The following is a 19,393-nucleotide window of genomic DNA, read 5'->3' on the forward strand; positions in this document are numbered from 1 at the left end:
TAAATTTTTTTTTAGTGGAACTTTCAAAATGGCTGCCAATTTGAGGCCATTTTTAGCAGTTGCTTGGATTTCAATGATTTTTGGTTTCATGAGGAAACATGGTATTCTTAGTTGAAATTATTTCTGGGCAATCATTTTCAAACTGGCTGTCATTTTTCCCCTAATTTATACATTTGCTTTAATTTCAATGATATTTGGTTTATATAGTAAACATGATCTTCTGGGTTGAAGTGATGATGAAAATGTTGTATAGCCATGATTTAACTTCATTTTATGTTCTTTTTCAGCTAATGTATAGTGGCCTAATGCCCCCTCATACCCAGTTGGATAACAGGGCAGGGGGGACTCCTGCCCAGTTTTTTTTTATAGAGGTTCTAAAAACACTTTGAATGCATTTCCAACATTTGACAGTGCCTTAGGTACTTAGTTGAACTTAAAGCATTCATCAATTTTTGTTCTTTTTCAGCAATATTTTGTCTAACATGGTAACAAAGCATTATACCTTTACTTACTTAGTTAAAAGGGCATGGTTTTTGCCAGGTGAGCGACTCAGGCTCTTTGAGAGGGTCTTGTTGTAGTTGATAGCCAGTATGTTGAAAACCGTGATAAATAGATACAAAGAAATTTTCAATCAATGAAATGAACCTCACAAATCTCAATTGGGTCTAAGTTATATAAAGGCAAACACGCTGTGGTTTCTTAAAATATACCATCCATATCAAAGAGAAATTTTTATATGGCCACAAAATTGTTGTTGTTGTTTGATGCTGTACATCTTTCATTGTTGTGCTCAGATACTTAGTTCTTTTTTTAAGTGTAAGTTTGTAGATCTTTATAAAATTTTCACAAGATAGGAAACCACTAAAGGAAGTTTTGTCCCTGAGTTTGTCCAAGAGTTTCCTGGTGTTGTTTTGTACATGGGTTTCCTGGTGTTGTTTGTCCCTGGGTTTGTCCATGGATTTCCTGGTGTTGTTTTGTCCATGGGTTTCCTGGTGTTATTTCATCCATGGGTTTCCTGGTATTGTTTCATCCCAGGGTTTGTCCATGGGTTTCCTAGTGTTGTTTTGTCCCTGGGTTTGTCCATGGATTTCCTGGTGTAGTTTTGTCCATGGGTTTCCTGGTATTGTTTTGTCCTTGGGTTTGTCCATGGGTTTCCTAGTGTTGTTTTGTTCATGGGTTTCCTGTTGTTGTTTTGTCCATGAATTGCCAGATAGTTTTGTCTATTGGTTTCCAGGTATTGACTTGTCCATGTGTTTCCCTGCAAATTGATGTCTATAAAATTGCTTTACAATATTGTATACCACAAAGGTCAGACTGGAATTGAACTATTAGATGAAATATTGTAGAAAATAAACTTTTGTTTTCCAATTGGCCAAAAAATGGAACTTTTGTTCCCAGTGAGCAATTCAGGCTCCTTGGAGCCCTTAAATGTATGTGGTAAAGTTTTATTTTAAAGACTCTTTAAACAGTCTCATTAAAAAAATCCTACTATTGATTTTTTTCTGTTTCAGATTCAAAGTGTTACAAAGTTTTTGAAGTAAAGAAAACATGGAATGGTGCCAAAAAATCATGTTCAGCATTCGGCAAATCCTTTTCTTTAGTTGCCATAGAATCTGAACAAGAACAATGTAAGAGTTTGTCCTCCTTTATCTAAGTAATAATAGATGATACTTGTACAAAATGTACTATGAACTTTTTAATTTTTGTCAATTTTATGTAATGACCTTATTTGCAGGGACTGATTTTTGTAGTTTGAAAAAATATTGAAGTGATTTCCTAGGTTTATTTATTACATTACTGTTCTATGTAAAAATCAAGAACTTTACTGTAATTTAGGTGAATATTTGCCATTTAAGTATGTACACAAGTAAATGTGCCACACAAGAGAATTGTGGTTTGCTTCATATGATTATCATATAAATAAAGCACCATATGATAATCATGTGCTGTTAACAAACAAATGATTATCATAAGTTTTCAAGACAAAATTAACATATTAGAATCATATGAATATCAACTGACTGTCATATATTAATTATCATATGTTTGTCATATGATTGTCATATGACTATCATGTTTAATATCTTATGATTATTATATGATTACCATATGATTATCATATAAATTGAGCACCATATGATTATCATATGTTGCACATTTGGCTGTGTACTCAGGGAGGAGGTATGTAGCTATGTGTAGTTATTGTTTTTTTTGTTGGTACAGCAAACAGGGTTGATAAACTAAATAATTGTGGGGTCACAGGAAAAAGGATGAGTGTCAGTAAGGCCTTTATTTGGCCCAGTAGTGAAATGAAAATAACAAAAATAACCAAGGTCTACATTATTGCAGAAACTACTCAAAATGGTTTACTTAAATCACATTTGGAGAATAGTAATGGTAATATGTGTATAACATATAGTGTAGGAAATAGTTAAGATTTCATGTTCAGTCAATTTGAACATTCCGCCATTCCCCTTTTTTAACCATTATATGACAGTTTTAATTTAATGTTCTATTAATGCTTTATTTTTAAGCTGTCAAATAGAAATTTGAAAAGATATTTGAATGTAATATGATTTGTTTGTTTGTTTTTTTGTTGAGGTTTAACGTCCGAGCAGCAATATTTCAGCTATATTCAGACAATGAACATGAAAAGGATGATAAAATGAACATGAAATGATAAAAAAAGAATGGGTCACAAGGACAACAGGGTCGACAAATTTTGATTGCCACTAGAAAAAGGGGGGATGGGTAAGGTCAGGCAATTTAGCCTCCTGTGGCGGAGCGCAAAGGTTCCTACTCCTATCGAATACCACAGCAGGGTTCTTTAACGTATGAGGAATGTGGCATCTTTCCCAACATGGTGTACCACTATGGTTTGCGGTCAGGTTTTCCGTATTATAGCCTGACAACCCCAGCATGTAACATGCCAGGGGTACCCCATTCCACCACCTGGGGCACACATCCCAGTTGCTCTGTGGGCAGAGCGCTTAACCCCTGGCTAGGTTTCTGAGCACTATTTAGTCGCCTTTTATGACAAGCTTAGCGCTGCTGCAGGCCTATTCTTTTAAACACCCGGACCTGCATGAGGAGAATGTAATATGATGACAAAATAGAAATCACATCATTCTTTACACCAAATGGTAAAAATTTAAATTTAGAAACAATATTTATATTTTGGGCCATTATGGAAGTAGTACTATGAGAACAGATGTTACTTCTAAGTAAGTTTAGATTTGTAATTTCTCATGCTTGTTGCTTTTTTAAGTAGCAGTCTTTGTAAGAATCATGCAAAATCTGAAAAATGTGATACACCCCAAAAAAAGGCTACATATTTTTATTTTTGTAATTAAGTTGTTTTATGGGTCTATACTATGAAATATGTAATAATTCATTCAAATCTGCTTGCTCTTAGGAGATAATCCGCACTGAAAATCCAGTAGATTCTATTGTATTTGAGTGCCATTTACAGAGTTATCTCCCTTAATTTTGAAATCTACAGTGCATTCTATATAATTTTTATATTCTAAGAGCACGGGTAATATGAAAAACCACATGTTAATTTCTGTTTAGTATGACATTTCAAACAAAATATAAAAAATAAAAATATGTAGGCTTTTTACCCATGAAGGTTACAGACCACCAATTCAACCAATCAGCATTTGGAACGTACGCAGAAATTACCCCTGTTCCTCATAGTGCTGTGAAAAAAGTTCTCATCTTATTTAAAAAATTTAAACAGTTTCTGAAAGGAAAAATATTTCTGTACATTTTATAGGTGCATTTTGCTTCTTGTGATGTGAAGCCGAATCTCCATAATGATTTTTAAATATACCCATATCTTGTGAAAACACAGGGATTTCCCATGCTATTTATAGACCCTTCACTTCCGGTGACCAGTACTGCACTGCAAGTCTGCTAACCCCACATGCCATTCTGAGGATTGTGAGCTGACATATGTAGAATCATGCTGATATATAGTCCTCTGCAGGTTAAAGTTAAGGTAAAGTCCAGAGAAGCCATTGAATATTGTGAAATTAGCATAGAAGCCTATGGGAAGTGGAATTAGTGGTTTTTAGCCTGAATCACATTTTGCATGATCCTTAGCTTGAGTGCTACTTAAGTATATAAACCAACTTTTAGAGAAAAGCAAGAAATTAACATACTACTTACTTTTTTGGTACTTCTAATGTGCTCTGCCAATAGATTTGCATATTTCTTGAAACTTAATATATGTGTCGTTGTTTCTTACGATAGTAAAACGATTTGTTCACTTTTTGAAAATCTGATTTAAACTTTGCAAGTTGCAGGAGGACTTTGTAACTTAAGTAGGGTGGGGGTGGTTATTTTTTTCATGCCATATCTATTAAAAAAAAAAAAGAAAAAAAAAACGATTTAAGTTTAATAATGTTGTTTATAATGATTCTCAGACTGTCTGTATACTTTTTGGTGAAAATTAGATTAAAACTTTTTGAGTTACGGGACTTTGTAACTAAGAGTTTTCTGTCAAAATTTTTTTTTCAAATTTTGCTCTGTATAAGGGGATTGAGGAGGTGCATTAATCGTTTAAAAAATACGTATGGGTGGTTGGGTCACTAAGAACTATTGATGGAATAGCCCATAGAAAGAACCAGTTTGGAGAATTTATTTTAGAGAAACATTATACCATGAACACTGAAACATGATGTAACAATTTTTGTTTCTGCCTTTTATCAACTTTCTGTTTTATGGAACTTTGAATTTTTTCAATTTATGTATTGACATGCAAAATTTCATTGCAAAAATGTCTTCTCCCTTAATCAGAATTATTGCTTCAATTTTGGTATTGATTAAAACATGTTCTTAGCAATATTTGTTGGTCTCTTATATAAACTTCCTAATGAGCAAGAATAAGGAATGAGTCAGGATATACCTGGCATGACATCTTATACAACCCTGTGTTATTCCAAAAACATTTAGTACATTTTTTTACAAGACAACAGGCATATCATGTGCTTGTGGCGCCGCTGTTTATTAAATGCTTGCTTAAACAATAATAGAAAATTTGTATCTTTTCTGTATAAAATGAAGCCCCTGAATAATCCTTAAACCCATTTTAATCAGATTTTTGTCAAAGTCTTACTGTGCCAGTTCAAATGTTGCTTCAATCCTGATAAACTGAACTCCTGTCTAAACTGAACTAATTTTATAGTCCAAAAGGGGGGTTTGATTTGGGCATTTTTCATTGTGTATGCTATACTTTTGGGCCGTGAACTTAATCTCCGTGGTTTTACTCTGAGATTTGGTCACCATTGAAACCATTTGAATACAATGATTTTTCAGCATTTTTTTTTTCAGTGTTTATAACCAGCATGATTTCTAGTGTGAAGGAAAAAGTCTGGATTGGTCTCACTGACATACATAGTTATTCACGATATTATTGGGATGATGGAACTCCGTTGACTTACACCAACTGGAATGTGAAAGAACCCAATGGCTACCGTGTAAGTTTTACCACTATTTATCATAAATTTCTTAAAATATTTACTTGTTTTTCACAGGATGGTATTGCACAATATCCATATAAATTTTTATACCCCTTCTTGAAAAGCAGTAGGTATATAGTAATCATGATGTTTGTCCATCTCCAGTTCTAATCCGCAGCTCTTCCAAAACTGCTGAATGGAATTTGATCAAACTTTGTTTCACATTCTTTATCAAAGGATACCTGTGTGACCTTTTATTTTGTTTTTCCATCTCAATGATTTGAGATTTCCAACTTGGTTCCTAGGAAGGGCAGTACCATATATTTTGTATGTTCAGTGTAAGATACAAGAAGTGTTGTCCATTGAATAATAGCAGAAAATGAAATAGCAGTTATGAGCAACACATTTTGAAGTACTGTAAACATACTGATTTTCACTATTTTCGTGGTGGACAGAAAACCGTGAAAAATAGTACACATGAAATTGATTTTTAACACTATACAACATTTATCATTTTCTTGAATCCGCGAAAATTGATACCCACAAATATACTCACTTGACAGAATCTGCGAAAATTGATACCCACAAATATACTCACTTGACAGAATTTGCGAAAATTAGAAACCACAAAAATTAATATGTTTATGGTGTACGTTTTTTTTTTGTATCTATCAATTTCCAATGCAACAACTTTAAGATATAGGCTGTGTACACCTTAGAATGAAAATATAGTTCCTAAAGGTTTAAGTGGAAGTTTTTGTAAGAATCAGGCAAAATGAGAAAAATCAGAAACACACATATCAAAAACCCTTGATCTGACAATATAATTTCACTGAAAGATAATTCCTTTACTTCAAAAGACCATCATTTGATCTCTGCATCACTGTATATGCTCAGAAAATATCAATAGAATGTTAGAAAACGAAGTTTTGACAGAGTTATCTGCCCTTGAAATGTTCATTTTCAGTGCATTTCAATTAAATTATAATTCAATTTACCAAAATGATATGGTTAATATTGTCTTTTTTATCGATTCTTATTGTGGAAATAGTCAAATTAAACTTTCAAAAATGGTGTTTTTATTCCAAGTTTCACCCACTGCCTCATTCTGACAGAGACTGACACTTAAATGTTTACTGTCCCCTGGAACGACATGGTGATAGCAGCTGTCTTTTTGTCCTTAAGCTCTTGTGAAAGAAACAGCTGGACTGATTTCTTCCATAATTAGTATATGCAGACTTTTAATGTCATTTTGGTTTTAAATTGTTGGATTGTTATGGGACATTTTTTTGGCATATTTCCAAACTTTTAGACCTTGCGAACACAACTCCTCTGAACTCTTAAATCTGCTTGTTGGATTACTTCCATTCATTGTTATGAAGTGTTGATGTGCCTTCTGTATTGTCATTATGATTTGAACATTTTTGTAGGAGTTATGGGATTCAAAATACTATTCACATTCTCAACCATAGATCTTCTGGACAGAACTCTTTCTTTCATGTTTGGGCAGATTTTTGGTATTGAGTGTACATTTGCATACTTTACTCCCATTTTTATTTAGAAAATTTGAAAGGGATGAATGACTTCTCATTAGTCAACATTTCATAACAGCAGAAAATCTTGGGGATGCATCTTTGAAACTGCTTGTAAGATTACTTCATGTATTTTCTAGAAACATTTTGTTATGAAGTGTGGATGTGCGCACTAGGCCATATTGGGATTAAGGCAACTTATAATCTCATCAGCTGAGACAGGCATAAGCTATGTATCTTGTCTTTTGTTAATTCAGCAATGTATAACAGGGTTGATAAACTTAAATAACTCTCAATAAGTGTCTTTGTTGAGTTAAGGAGGTAGACCTAGGGTAAGGGATGTAACTCTTGATATCAGTGATATGTTTGTATCATATTCAATTTCATCAAAGCCTATCCAGCTTTCATTTAAATCAGAATGAAATCAATCTAAGTTACTTTGATGCTTATATGAGATAAATGTAAAATGCTAAATACAAACGTACCAATGATTTGTAAGAGTTGTGTCCCTTACCCTAGGTCTACCTCCTTAAAGTGTAAAAAAGCACATTTAATTAATCAGTTAGCTTTAAAGTAAAATTATACTGCTTATTTTAAGCATTAACATATATTCTCGTACTATTACAGGAGCATTGTGGAGACATATTTGTGGAAAGAGAAAAGTTTGGAGAGTGGAATGATGAAAGGTGTTCTCATTCCCTTTACTTCATGTGTCAAGGACTGCAGAGTAAGTTATATCAGATAATTGTTGAGGACTGAAGGGTAAGCTAGATCAAACTGTAGTCTGTGACTGTAAGGTAAGTCAGAACACACAGTTGTCTGGGACTGAAGGTAAATCAGATCAAACTGTTGTCAGGGACTCCAGGTAAGGCTAATCAATCTATTGTCTTGGACTGCAGGGTAAATCAGATCAAACTGTTGTCAGGGACTGCAGGATAAGTCAGATCAAACTGTTGTCAGGGACTGCAGGGTAAGTCAGATCAAACTATTGTTAAGGACTGCAGGGTAGAGGTTAGGTCAAACTATTAATGGGACTGCATGGTAAGTTAGATAAATATATCAGATTGACAAATTAATTTGAGAAGGCACAAACTAACCTTAGTAAATGTTTCAGCAGGCATTGATAATTTAAAACAAGGGAAAAAGTTTTTATTCAACTGCAGAAATTGCAGTTGAATATTGTATCATGCTGTCTCTTTTTCTTTGTCATTGTCCAGACAATAACTTGAGTATAAGTGGATGGATCTTTATGAAATTGTACATATAACTTACATGTAAAAACTTGTATTTGTAAGCATACTAAGATCCAGAATCACTAGATCTAAGATTTTCTCCATTAAGTCAAATTTGAGTATGTACTCTTTGTTAGATTAATGTCCTTTGAAGGCAGAAAATGACATTTTTTGCAGTTTTTAGCCAATCTATCAGTCCCTGACAGTTTCCAGATGATAACTTGAGAGCGGATAAATGATTTTTTTTTCAATTTTCACAGATTTTAGTTTCATATAATATAGGTTACAGATTAAGGCAAATATTCAGGAACATCCAAAATGTAGCTTTTAATTAATGCCAGTTTGAACATTTTGCCATCCCCCTTTTTTCACCATTACATAGCTGGGTATCACTTAATGTTCCATAAATGACCTAATTTCAGCTCTTCTAGACCAACACATATAATGGTATGTCTCCATTCATTAGAGTGGGAGACATATTGCAGTCACCTTGTCAGTCTGTGTGTTGGTCTGTCTTTTACAATTTTCTGTAACAAATTTCTCAGGTTTTATTGGAGGGAATGCTAAGATATTTGGCATATTGCTTTTAAGGTAGATAATACCTATTACTCTGAGCATTTTTTTCAAACATCTTGCATAATCATACGAACATATATATTTTCAATTAATTAGTAGTGTTTAAATGATGTAATAATGAAATGTTCAAAATATTTTAAATGAATTTTTTACATAAAAACTTGTATTGTAAAATCCACATAAAATGTAAAAAATTGCCATAATTAAAGCTCTCGAGTTCAAGTTTGGTGACCTATGTTTTTAGCTCTTATGGCCTGTGGCCATGTGAGCTATTGCCATCAATTATACAAAACTCTTCTCCTCTGAAACTGCTTGACCAATTAGAACCAAACTTGGTATGAATGTTCCTTGGGGTATCCTGTATAGAACTGACATGGGGAGTTAAATTGATTCGTCGAAAAACATGACCGCAGTTACTAAAAATAGAACATATGGGTCAGAGAGTAGTTTTTCACATATATCTCAAAAACCATTAGGTTCAGCCAATTCTGTTTCAGATATAAATGTTTAGCATGATAAGATCTATCTGTGGTAAAATTATCATGAAAATTTGTGAAGCTGTGTTGGAGTTTTTTATGTTTTTTTTTGCAATTTTCAATGTTTCTTTCAAAAATCTTCTTCTCTGACATTACTTGACCAATTGAAACCAAACTAGGTATGAATGTTCCTTGGGGTATCATGCATAGAACTGTTGTGGGGATTATTGATCCATTGAAAAACATGGCCACTGTTACTAAAAATAGAATATAGGGATCAGAGAGTAGTTTTTCACGTACATCTCCAAAACTGTTAGGTTATTGCCCTTTTTTGACATTTTTTGCTATTTTCAATGTTATTTCTTTCAAAAATGTTCTCCTCTGACATCAATTGACCGATTGGAACCAAACTTACTATAAATGTTCCTTTGGGTATCGTGCATAAAATTGTTATGGGGATTTGTAATCTGTTAAAAAACTTGGCTGCCTTACTAAAAATAGAACAAAGGGGTCAGAGAGTAGTTTTTCATATATATATCTCCAAAACCATTAGGTTTAGCAAAATTATTTCTATAGCTGAAATGTCCCTTATTATAAGGCTTTCAAAAGTCTTCAGGGATCACAGTTGTCAGGTGACTCTTTGTAAGAGTTATTGCCCTTGAAAGATGAAAAATGTTGGTTTTTTTTTATGATTTTCAGCCAATATCTTGAAAACTATAATAGACAGAAAGAAACTTTCTATCGCTGAAGTGATCCTTATGATAGTCCAACAAAAGTCTTTTGAAGTCAAAATTGTTAGACAACTCCTTGTTAAATTTATTGCTCTTGAAAGATGAACTTTTACCAGGTGAGCAATTCAGGCTCCTGGGAGCCTTTTGTTTACATTAAACTATTGAAGAATGTTCATTCAATGTCATTTTTGAGAAAAATTAGGAAAATTTATATACTAGAAATATTAGGTATGGTCTTCATTAAATGATGACTGTACCGCATCTTTCCCTTCTAGGTTCTTTGTTTGAATACTTTCTGTTTGCCATTATGACTTAAGGAGGCATACCTAGGGTATGGGACATAAATCTTGAAATCGTGTTATGTTTGTATAAAATTCAATTTTACCAAAGCATTTCAAGCTTTCCTTTGAAACAGAATGAAATCAGTCTGAGTTACTTTGATGCTTATATGAGATTGATGTAAAATGAACATTTTTAATGTAGGTTTATATACGTTTGTTCTCCCCTTTCTGGTTCCCCTAACTTCACAGTTATTTTTAGATGAAATGCACAAGTCACATGACCTATGCATGATGTCATCAAATTTTAGGCTTAGGCAGCTGGACCCCAAACAAAATTCTGTGACCCACCCTCATCCCCTACATCACCTGGTTATGTGTTACTATATTCATGTATTGTTTGCTGTTTATCAGTATCTGATTTATGATATAAGCATGTTTGCAATGGTAAAAATATTGGAATGTCATGTCACTTATTTTGGGGCTACTTGTTCATAATTTATTTATTTTAATGTTTTCAGCGTTTTCAATTCCATTTTTCTGGAATTATAATCCCCAATTCAGATTGCACAAATGCTGTTATGTTATTAAGCTGCAGGGCTCCCCCAGGTTATCTTTACTTCCTTACAGTTTTTCAATTGTGGCATCGGCTGGGCTCCCCCCAGATATCTAGTCCACAGCTTCCAAACATCAATAGGTGTGCCTGCCGGGCTCCCCCAGGTACTAAGATAAAGTTGTACGTGTGTCTGCCAGGCTCCCCCCCAGACACTACGATTTAGGATGTAGGCGTGCCTGCTGGGCTCCCCCAAGTACTACAGTACCTGAACCAATCACTGCAACAAAAATTGCGATCGGTCATTGATCACCGATCAGTTCCCAGTCAGTCATCGATCTGTCAAACCTATCCATTGAAATGGTGGTTGCATCACATGACCCCAGAGCGGTCAATGTCTTTACGGTTTTTGTTGTTTTCTTTTATTAATTTTACACATATTTACATAATGTAATAGATTTAAACATCAATTTATACTTTTATTTTACATTTCTTCAATCTTAAAACAGATCTTATGTCATTTTACATAACAAAACTGTGATTAGATTGGTCACCGGTCATCGGTCATCGATCTATCAGCAATCAATCACTCAACGGTCATCAATCCGTCAAATCGTTGTGCGGATCAGTTCAAGGACTGTAAGGTAGGTTGTAGGCATGCCGGGCTTCCCCCCAGACACTAAGATTTAGGATGTAGTTGTGCCTGCTGGGCTCCCCCCAGGTACTAAGGTAAGGTTGTAGACGTATCTGCCGGGCTCCCCCGACACTAAGATTTAGGATGTAGGCATGCCTGCTGGGCTCCCCCAGGTACTAAGATTAGACAAAATGTATACAGTATCTGCTGGGCTCCCCCAGGTACTTTTGTTTTCTTTCATTTTTGAGTTCACATGTATTTTCATTTTTTACATCTTTCATGTATCTGCTGGGCTCCCCCAAATACTAATTTCTGAAATAAGTTTGTTTTCTTGGAGTAGCCCCAGATTGCCAAATTATGTTTTTTGTTTTGTATTATTGAATATTGTGTTCATGTAAATATTTTGTGCTGATGCTTTACTTAGTTTAAATGTAGTTATTGTAATAGATTAATTAACTTCATGTGTTTGCGTTTGCAAAGATGTTAAAGAATTTGACTGAAATTTTATGGTTGACAGAAATGAACATGTGGCTTTTCATATAACCTTTGGTCTTAGAGATAGAATTGTATAGAATATATTGTAGAATTCAAAATTAAGAAATTGATTCTGCAAATGACCCTGAAATACAATAGGAACTATTGAATTTTCAGTGTGAATTATCTCAAACCAGTCAGATTGAGATGAGTAATTACTGGTATACATTTCATCATATAAACCCACGAGCAACTTATTAAGAAAGAATTATAATATGTTGTCTTTTTTTGGGGTGGTTCACATATTACAGAATTTGCATGATTCTTACAAAGACTGCTAATGAAATACAAGTAGATGATTTTCTAGTGTCTATTGTTGGATTAAACAGTATGATAGTTTTTTTATTTATGTCTTCAGATCCACACCTTCCTATAGAGGCTGACAATGATGGCTGTGTTCCTGGTTATACTAAGTATCAATACTCATCAACTGATTTCACATGCTTTAAATTTGTGGAAACTTCAAAAACTTGGAATGCATCTCGTCTGACTTGCTTACAGGAAGGTGGTGATTTAGCATCAATACGAAGCATTCCAGAACACAGTTTTATTAAGTATTTGACTTACAACAAAACAACATCATCAATTTGGATAGGACTGAGCTCTCTAGATTCTAAGGTATAGTTCTGCCATATTAGTAAATCATGACAAAATTTTATATGATCTTGTTTATATTTTTATAGTTTTGAAAATTTGTTCTTGATACTTGCATCAGCTCCAAATTTGATATTTTTGCTTGCTTCACCAACATTGAAAAAGCTGGACATGGCTCTTGGCTCAGTCCACCTGCCTGTCCATCACACTCAGGGTGTATCCATTTTCTGTAATCTGTTACTCAAAAAATATATAACCAGTATCATTCACTTTGCATAGTTAATTTTGTTCACCAACTCTGTGCAAATTTCAAAGCCTTTATAACTAATGACAATTTTTTGTTGTACTTTTTCTTGCAACTGCATGTCACATCCAATTGACATTTTGACCTATGCTTTATTCCATATTCCAAATTTAAGATTAAGGCATTTGTTCAATGATTTTGTTCTTCCCTTAAAATGCAGGATTTACATATCCTTGTACAATGTTTTGCTGTCTGCTTGTCCGTCTATCCCCAATTCTAACTCCTCTCAAACCACTGAATGGAATACAATTAAACAATCACACATCCTTTATCGCATGGTGCCATTGTTTATTTTGTTCTTCCATCTGACTGACTTGTGGGGTTTTCTACATGGCTTCTATGGAGGGGAGGGGAGGGGGGATCACCAAGTAAGCTTTGCTGACAAGTTTTCCTAGTACCTATCCAAAAGCAGAGGACGCTTACCCTACCGGTGCACCTGGTCCATGCTCCCAGTTTTTAGTGGAGTCCAAGTTGCTCATTTGCTTTTGTTACTTTGTATGTATGATTTTAGTTACTTTATGTTCTTTGTTGTGTATGTCTGTTTTCCATGTCTGGTCTTTGTCCCTGGATTACATTCTTTTGATTACCACTATAACCTTGGTTCCCTTGATTACACTTTCACCTTATGATATCTATCAACTAGCTTTTGTATAAGTAATTAGGGATATGTTTTAGAACAAATCGCCATTTGTTTCCAGCTTAAAGACAAAAGGAGTATTCTAAGAAATTAGTGGATGACAGTACATACATAATGATCTAATTGATTCCTCATTCTAGGATGGCATAACATATCAATGGAGTAATGGATGGCCACTTATGTATGCCAAGTTTGATCCAGACAATTTACCTAACAAACCTTGTATTAGCATGGGAAGAAGCTTTTGGAATGATCAGGACTGTCAAACTGAACTGCCATTTGTTTGTAAAATTGAAGCAGGTTAGTGTTATGATTATGGCAAAACAGTAAGAGTGGATTATATTTTTTAATTCCATGGCAAAGAGAGTTTGAGGTCACCTAGGAATATCCTTATCCAGTCATTCTTCTGTTTAAACCTCTTCCTAATCTGCTCAGTGGATTTTGAGTAAATTTTGCAGAAAGTTTAAGCATAATATACAAATATACAAGGAAGATTATGACAACAAAGTTGAGGGGTTTGATGTGGGGTTATGTGTTTGACTTGTCATACAGTCATCATAACTTCTAGTCATCTGGATAGCCCTTACTTTTTGACAGATTTTCTTTCAACTTTGGTGAACAGTTTGCAGCAATAAAGGTGGAAGGGATGGATTTCCACAGAAATCTTTTAAGGATTACCACCATTTTTAGGGGGACTTTGTAAAAAGGTCAGTGATTTAGGCTTGTTGCCAGGATGTAGTCTCCATTTTTGGACCACTTATTTTCAAACTAGTAGCAATCAAATCTTGTAAGGAATTGATTTTAACAGATAAAAGTCAAGGGGACCACTTTTTAGCTCACCTTGCTAAAGGCCATGTCAGCTATTGCCATCACTTGTCGTCTGTCGTTGTTGTTAACAACATTTCAAAATTCTTCTCCTCTGACTAATGGATCAATTGTAACCAAACTTAGTATGAATGTTCCTTTGGGTATCCTGCATAGAACTAATTTAGTGATTTCTGATCCATCAAAAAACATGGCTGTCATTACCAAAAGTAGGTTCAGAAAGTATTTTTTCACAAATATCTTCAAAACCATTAGCTTTAGCCAAAAATATGTTGGGTGAAAGTGTTCAGTGTGATGAGATCTATCTGTGGTCAAATTTTTGTGTTAATCTGATAAGCCATGTTGGAGTTACTGCCCTTTTCATGTTTTTTGTTATTTTCACTGTTATTTCTCAAAAAAATCTTCTTCTCAGAAACTACTTGACCAGCTGGAACCAAACGGTATGATTGTTCCTTGGGGTATCCTGCTTAGAACTGATGTTGGGATTTTTGATTCATCAAAATACATGGTGCCATTACTAAAAATAGAACATAGAGGTCAGACTAATTTTTCACATATATCTCCAAACCCTTAGGTTTATCCAAAGTCTCTCAATTGCTGAAATGATCCTCGTTAAGAGGGCAAGAAAAGTCTCCAAGTGATCAAAGTTTTCAGACAACTCCTTGTAAGAGTTACTGCCCTTGAAAGTTGATAAAAGATTTTTTTTTGTTTTCAGCCAATAATTTAAAAACTATGACAGAAAGAAACTTTCAGTTGCTGAAATGATCCTTATGATAAGTACTTCCAAAGTCTTTTTTGAGTCAAAATTGTTGGACAACACCTTGATAAATTTATTGCCCTTGAAAGATAAAATTTAATAAGGTGAGCAATTTAGGCTCTTGGGAAACTCTTGTTTCAAAAAAATTGGAACGAAACTTAGCATGGTTGTTCCAAAGAGTATCCTGCACAAACTGATTGTTTAAAATTTTTGAAATGTTATAAAACATGGCTGCTGTCACTAAAAATAGAACATTGGGGTCAAAATACTATCTGACATTGTTATTAATGTTCACCATCAGAAGACAGACCCATGTTAAAATGTTCAAAATGATTTGTCACCTGATGTAGGAGTTGTGGCCCCTTAGACAGATTTTTTTTTGGTGGTTTTTCACATGTACAACTTTGGAAATCTTCTTCTCCGCAACCATGCAACAAAATTTTATTAAAGTTGGCATAATTGTTCCTTTGGGTATTCAGCACAAACTGATCATTTGAAATTTTTATCCATTGAAAAACATGCGTGTCATTACTAAAAATAGAGCATTGAGGTCATAATCCTTGTTTTGCTTTTTTTAGAACTATAGAAGAATGAAAGGTGAAAGCTACTCATAGGATCAACTTAAGTAGCACTCCAGCTAAGAATCATGCAAAATGTGATTCATGGGTGAAAAGCCTACATATTTTTATTTTTGATATTTTGTTTGAATTGCCACAGTATACAGAAATTAACATTCTGTTTTTTATTGAACCTGTGTTCTTAGGAGATAAAAAATATATAGAATGCACTGTAGAGTTCAAAATTAAGGGAGATAACTCTGTAAATGACCCTCAAATACAACAGAATCTAATGGATTTTCAATGTTGATTATCTCCAAAGAGCAGACATATTGGAATAAATAATTACATATTCATGATATAGACCCATAAAACAACTTAAATACGAAAATAAAAATATGTAGTCTTTTTTGGGGTGTATCACATTTTTCAGATTTTGCATGATTCTTACAAAGACAGCTACTTAATATTCTGAGTTGACTGACAGTCTTGAAATTTTTTGTTAGGTGACCATTTTCAAGATGACTGCCTGAATTTGCCTTCATTTTTACCAGTAACAGGGTATTTTAAGTTGAATGGTTAAAACAAAAATTTGTTTTGGACAACTATTTTAAAAATGGCTGACATTTTCCTGCTTAAATTTGTACACTTGCTTTAATTTCAATTTGGTTTACATAGTAAACATGGTCTTCTGAGTTGAAGTGATGATGAAAATGTTGTATAGCCTTGTTTTTATGTTCTTTTTTCAGCAAATATATAGTGGGCTAATGCCCTCTCACATCTGGTGGGATAACTGGGCATGGGGGACTCCTGCCCAAATTTTTTCCAGAGGTTCTAAAAACACTTTAAAGGCATTTCCAACATTTTACAATGCCTTACTTGAACTTACAGCATTCATAAGTAGATGCTCTTTTTTAGCAATTTTTTTGTTAAACATGGTAACAAAGCATGATACCTTTACTTACATACTTAATAGGGCATGGTTTGTCAGGTGAGGGATTCAGGCTTTTCCAGGAGCCTCTTGTTATTGGAAACATCATTTTCATGTATAAAATTTACCAAAACTGGTAATTAATGACCTATCACACACATACATGCACACACACCTTTTTACTGAGGAACCCCAGCTGGCATCCCTCCTTTTCAAAGTGTCTTGATTACCCCCTGGGAAAAGCAAAAATTAAATCTCACTACTTTAAGTCAATAAATAAGAGCACTTCTTCAACATACAATTCTCAGTCAGTGAAGAGGAGCTGCTAAAAACCTACCCAATATTTCTAAAAAGATCATTTCTTTTGTTATTTAACAGATTTCTGCTGTTCAAAAAAAAAAATAATCTGATTTTGCTAATTTCACCATATTTATTGTTCCTTGGTAAATATTAGTGAACAAATACTGAAGCATCATTTATAGGACAATTCAGATACATCAGAATTACATTGTCTTAACATGAGCACAAGAAAAAAAAAACAATTTACATACACAATGTAGCCAACAGAATTACGAAAAAACAAAAACAAAAAAAAACAATTATGTATAAAAACTGAAGATAAAGGAAACAAGACATCACACAAAAAATGAAAGCACTAGCATTATGATCACCCACAAAAGACTGCAAGTGGCATCAGGTGCTAAGGAAGGGCCCTGGTCTCTGAGGGTCACTTGCTATATTGCAAGTAAGTATAATCTGTTAAAAACAAAAGCACTATGAACTACCTCATAAACTGTTTAAATCATACAGTACCTGAACTGATTGACTTATCTACAATTGTGATTATTAATCAATGTGTTAAATTGAATAGTTAAACTACATTTTACATCACACGACTGATGTTTTATACATTTTACATCACATGACTGATGTTTGATACATTTTACAGATTGGTTAAATGTTTTGGTTTTCTATTTTTACCCAAATTTACTAAATGATATAAATTTATATTCATTTACTTTCCTTTTAAATTTGCTTTATATTTTATGTAATACAAATTGTTGAATTATCAATATAATTTCTAAGTAAGTTTAATATGGCACTACATTCTGAATTCTGACATTTACTTGAATTAGTCATCTGTCAAATTACATAACAAACCTGCGGTCAGATTTGTGATTGATTATTGATCCGTCAGCGATCATTCAATCATTGCATGTCATCACTCCGTCATATAGTTGAGCAGATTGGTTCAGGGAATGTACCTGTCTCATTCTGCAAAGGGAATGGCTATCTCAATAATGATATCACACACATACATGCACACACACCGTTTTACTGAGGAACCCCAGCTGGCATCCCTCCTTTTCAAAGTGTCTTGATTACCCCCTGGGAAAAGCAAAAATTAAATCTCACTAACTTTAAGTCAATAAATAAGAGCACTTCTTCAACATACAATTCTCAGTCAGTGAAGAAGAGGGGCTGCTAAAAACCCAATATTTCTAAAAAGATCATTTCTTTTGTTATTTAACAGATTTCTGCTGTTCGAAAAAAAAAAAAAATCTGATTTTGCTAATTTCACCATATTTATTGTTCCTTGGTAAATATAAGTGAACAAATACTGAAGCATCATTTATAGGACAATTCAGATACATCAGAATTACATTGTCTTAACATGAGCACAAGAAAAAAAGACAATTTACATACACAATGTAGCCAACAGAATTACGAAAAAATAAACACAAAAAAAACAATTATGTATAAAAACTGAAGATAAAGGAAACAAGACATCACACAAAAAATGAAAGCACTAGCATTATGATCACCCACAAAAAACTGCGAGTGGCATCAGGTGCTAAGGAAGGGCCCTGGTCTCTGAGCGTCACTTGCTATATTGCAAGTAAGTATAATCTGTTAAAAACAAAAGCACTATGAACTACCTCATAAACTGTTTAAATCATACAGTACCTGAACTGATTGACTTATCTACAATTGTGATTATTAATCAATGTGTTAAATTGAATAGTTAAACTACATTTTACATCACATGACTGATGTTTGATACATTTTACATCACATGACTGATGTTGGATACATTTTACATCACACGACTGATGTTTGATACATTTTACATCACATGACTGATGTTTGATACATTTTACAGATTGGTTAAATGTTTTGGTTTTCTATTTTTACCCAAATTTACTAAATGATATAAATTTATATTCATTTACTTTCCTTTTAAATTTGCTTTATATTTTATGTAATACAAATTGTTGAATTATCAATATAATTTCTAAGTAAGTTTAATACGGCACTACATTCTGAATTCTGACATTTACTTGAATTAGTCATCTGTCAAATTACATAACAAACCTGCGGTCAGATTTGTGATTGATTATTGATCCGTCAGCGATCATTCAATCATTGCATGTCATCACTCCGTCTTATAGTTGAGCAGATTGGTTCAGGGAATGTACCTGTCTAAAAAAAAAAAAACAAGTACAATCTTAGTATATTTTCAGTGAAACCACCAAGTAGAAGTGATTCTAAGACCTGCAAAGAGAATGGCTATCTCAATAATGATCGCTGTTTTTATCCTTTCCTACATAACCCCCTGACATGGAGTGCTGCAAGGGATGAATGTCTCAAGTTAGGTAAGCATCACTGGCATGAAATGTCACATTTCAATTTTTTTTAAAGTATTTAGATAAGTATGAGCTTATACAAAAACAGAGGCTTTAGTCTATGTCTTACTGGCAACATCTTAGATTGTT

General features: G+C 33.7%; 1 protein-coding gene across 1 annotated transcript in view; it reads left to right on the forward strand.

Annotated features, from left to right (window-relative positions):
- The window catches only part of LOC148616871 (macrophage mannose receptor 1-like), a 114,466-nt gene that overhangs the window by 84,336 nt on the left and 10,737 nt on the right, over positions 1-19,393 (forward strand). Inside the window, exons 36-41 of the mRNA XM_088584015.1 lie at positions 1,512-1,628; positions 5,338-5,483; positions 7,625-7,724; positions 12,370-12,629; positions 13,687-13,846; positions 19,142-19,273. Coding sequence (XP_088440141.1) covers positions 1,512-1,628; positions 5,338-5,483; positions 7,625-7,724; positions 12,370-12,629; positions 13,687-13,846; positions 19,142-19,273 — 915 coding nt within the window. The remainder of the gene's footprint in view (positions 1-1,511; positions 1,629-5,337; positions 5,484-7,624; positions 7,725-12,369; positions 12,630-13,686; positions 13,847-19,141; positions 19,274-19,393) is intronic.

The sequence above is a fragment of the Perna viridis genome, chromosome 5, assembly GCF_037379345.1.
Source record: "Perna viridis isolate PV_CMFRI_1.1 ecotype Kerala chromosome 5, ASM3737934v1, whole genome shotgun sequence".
Taxonomy (NCBI): domain Eukaryota; kingdom Metazoa; phylum Mollusca; class Bivalvia; order Mytilida; family Mytilidae; genus Perna; species Perna viridis.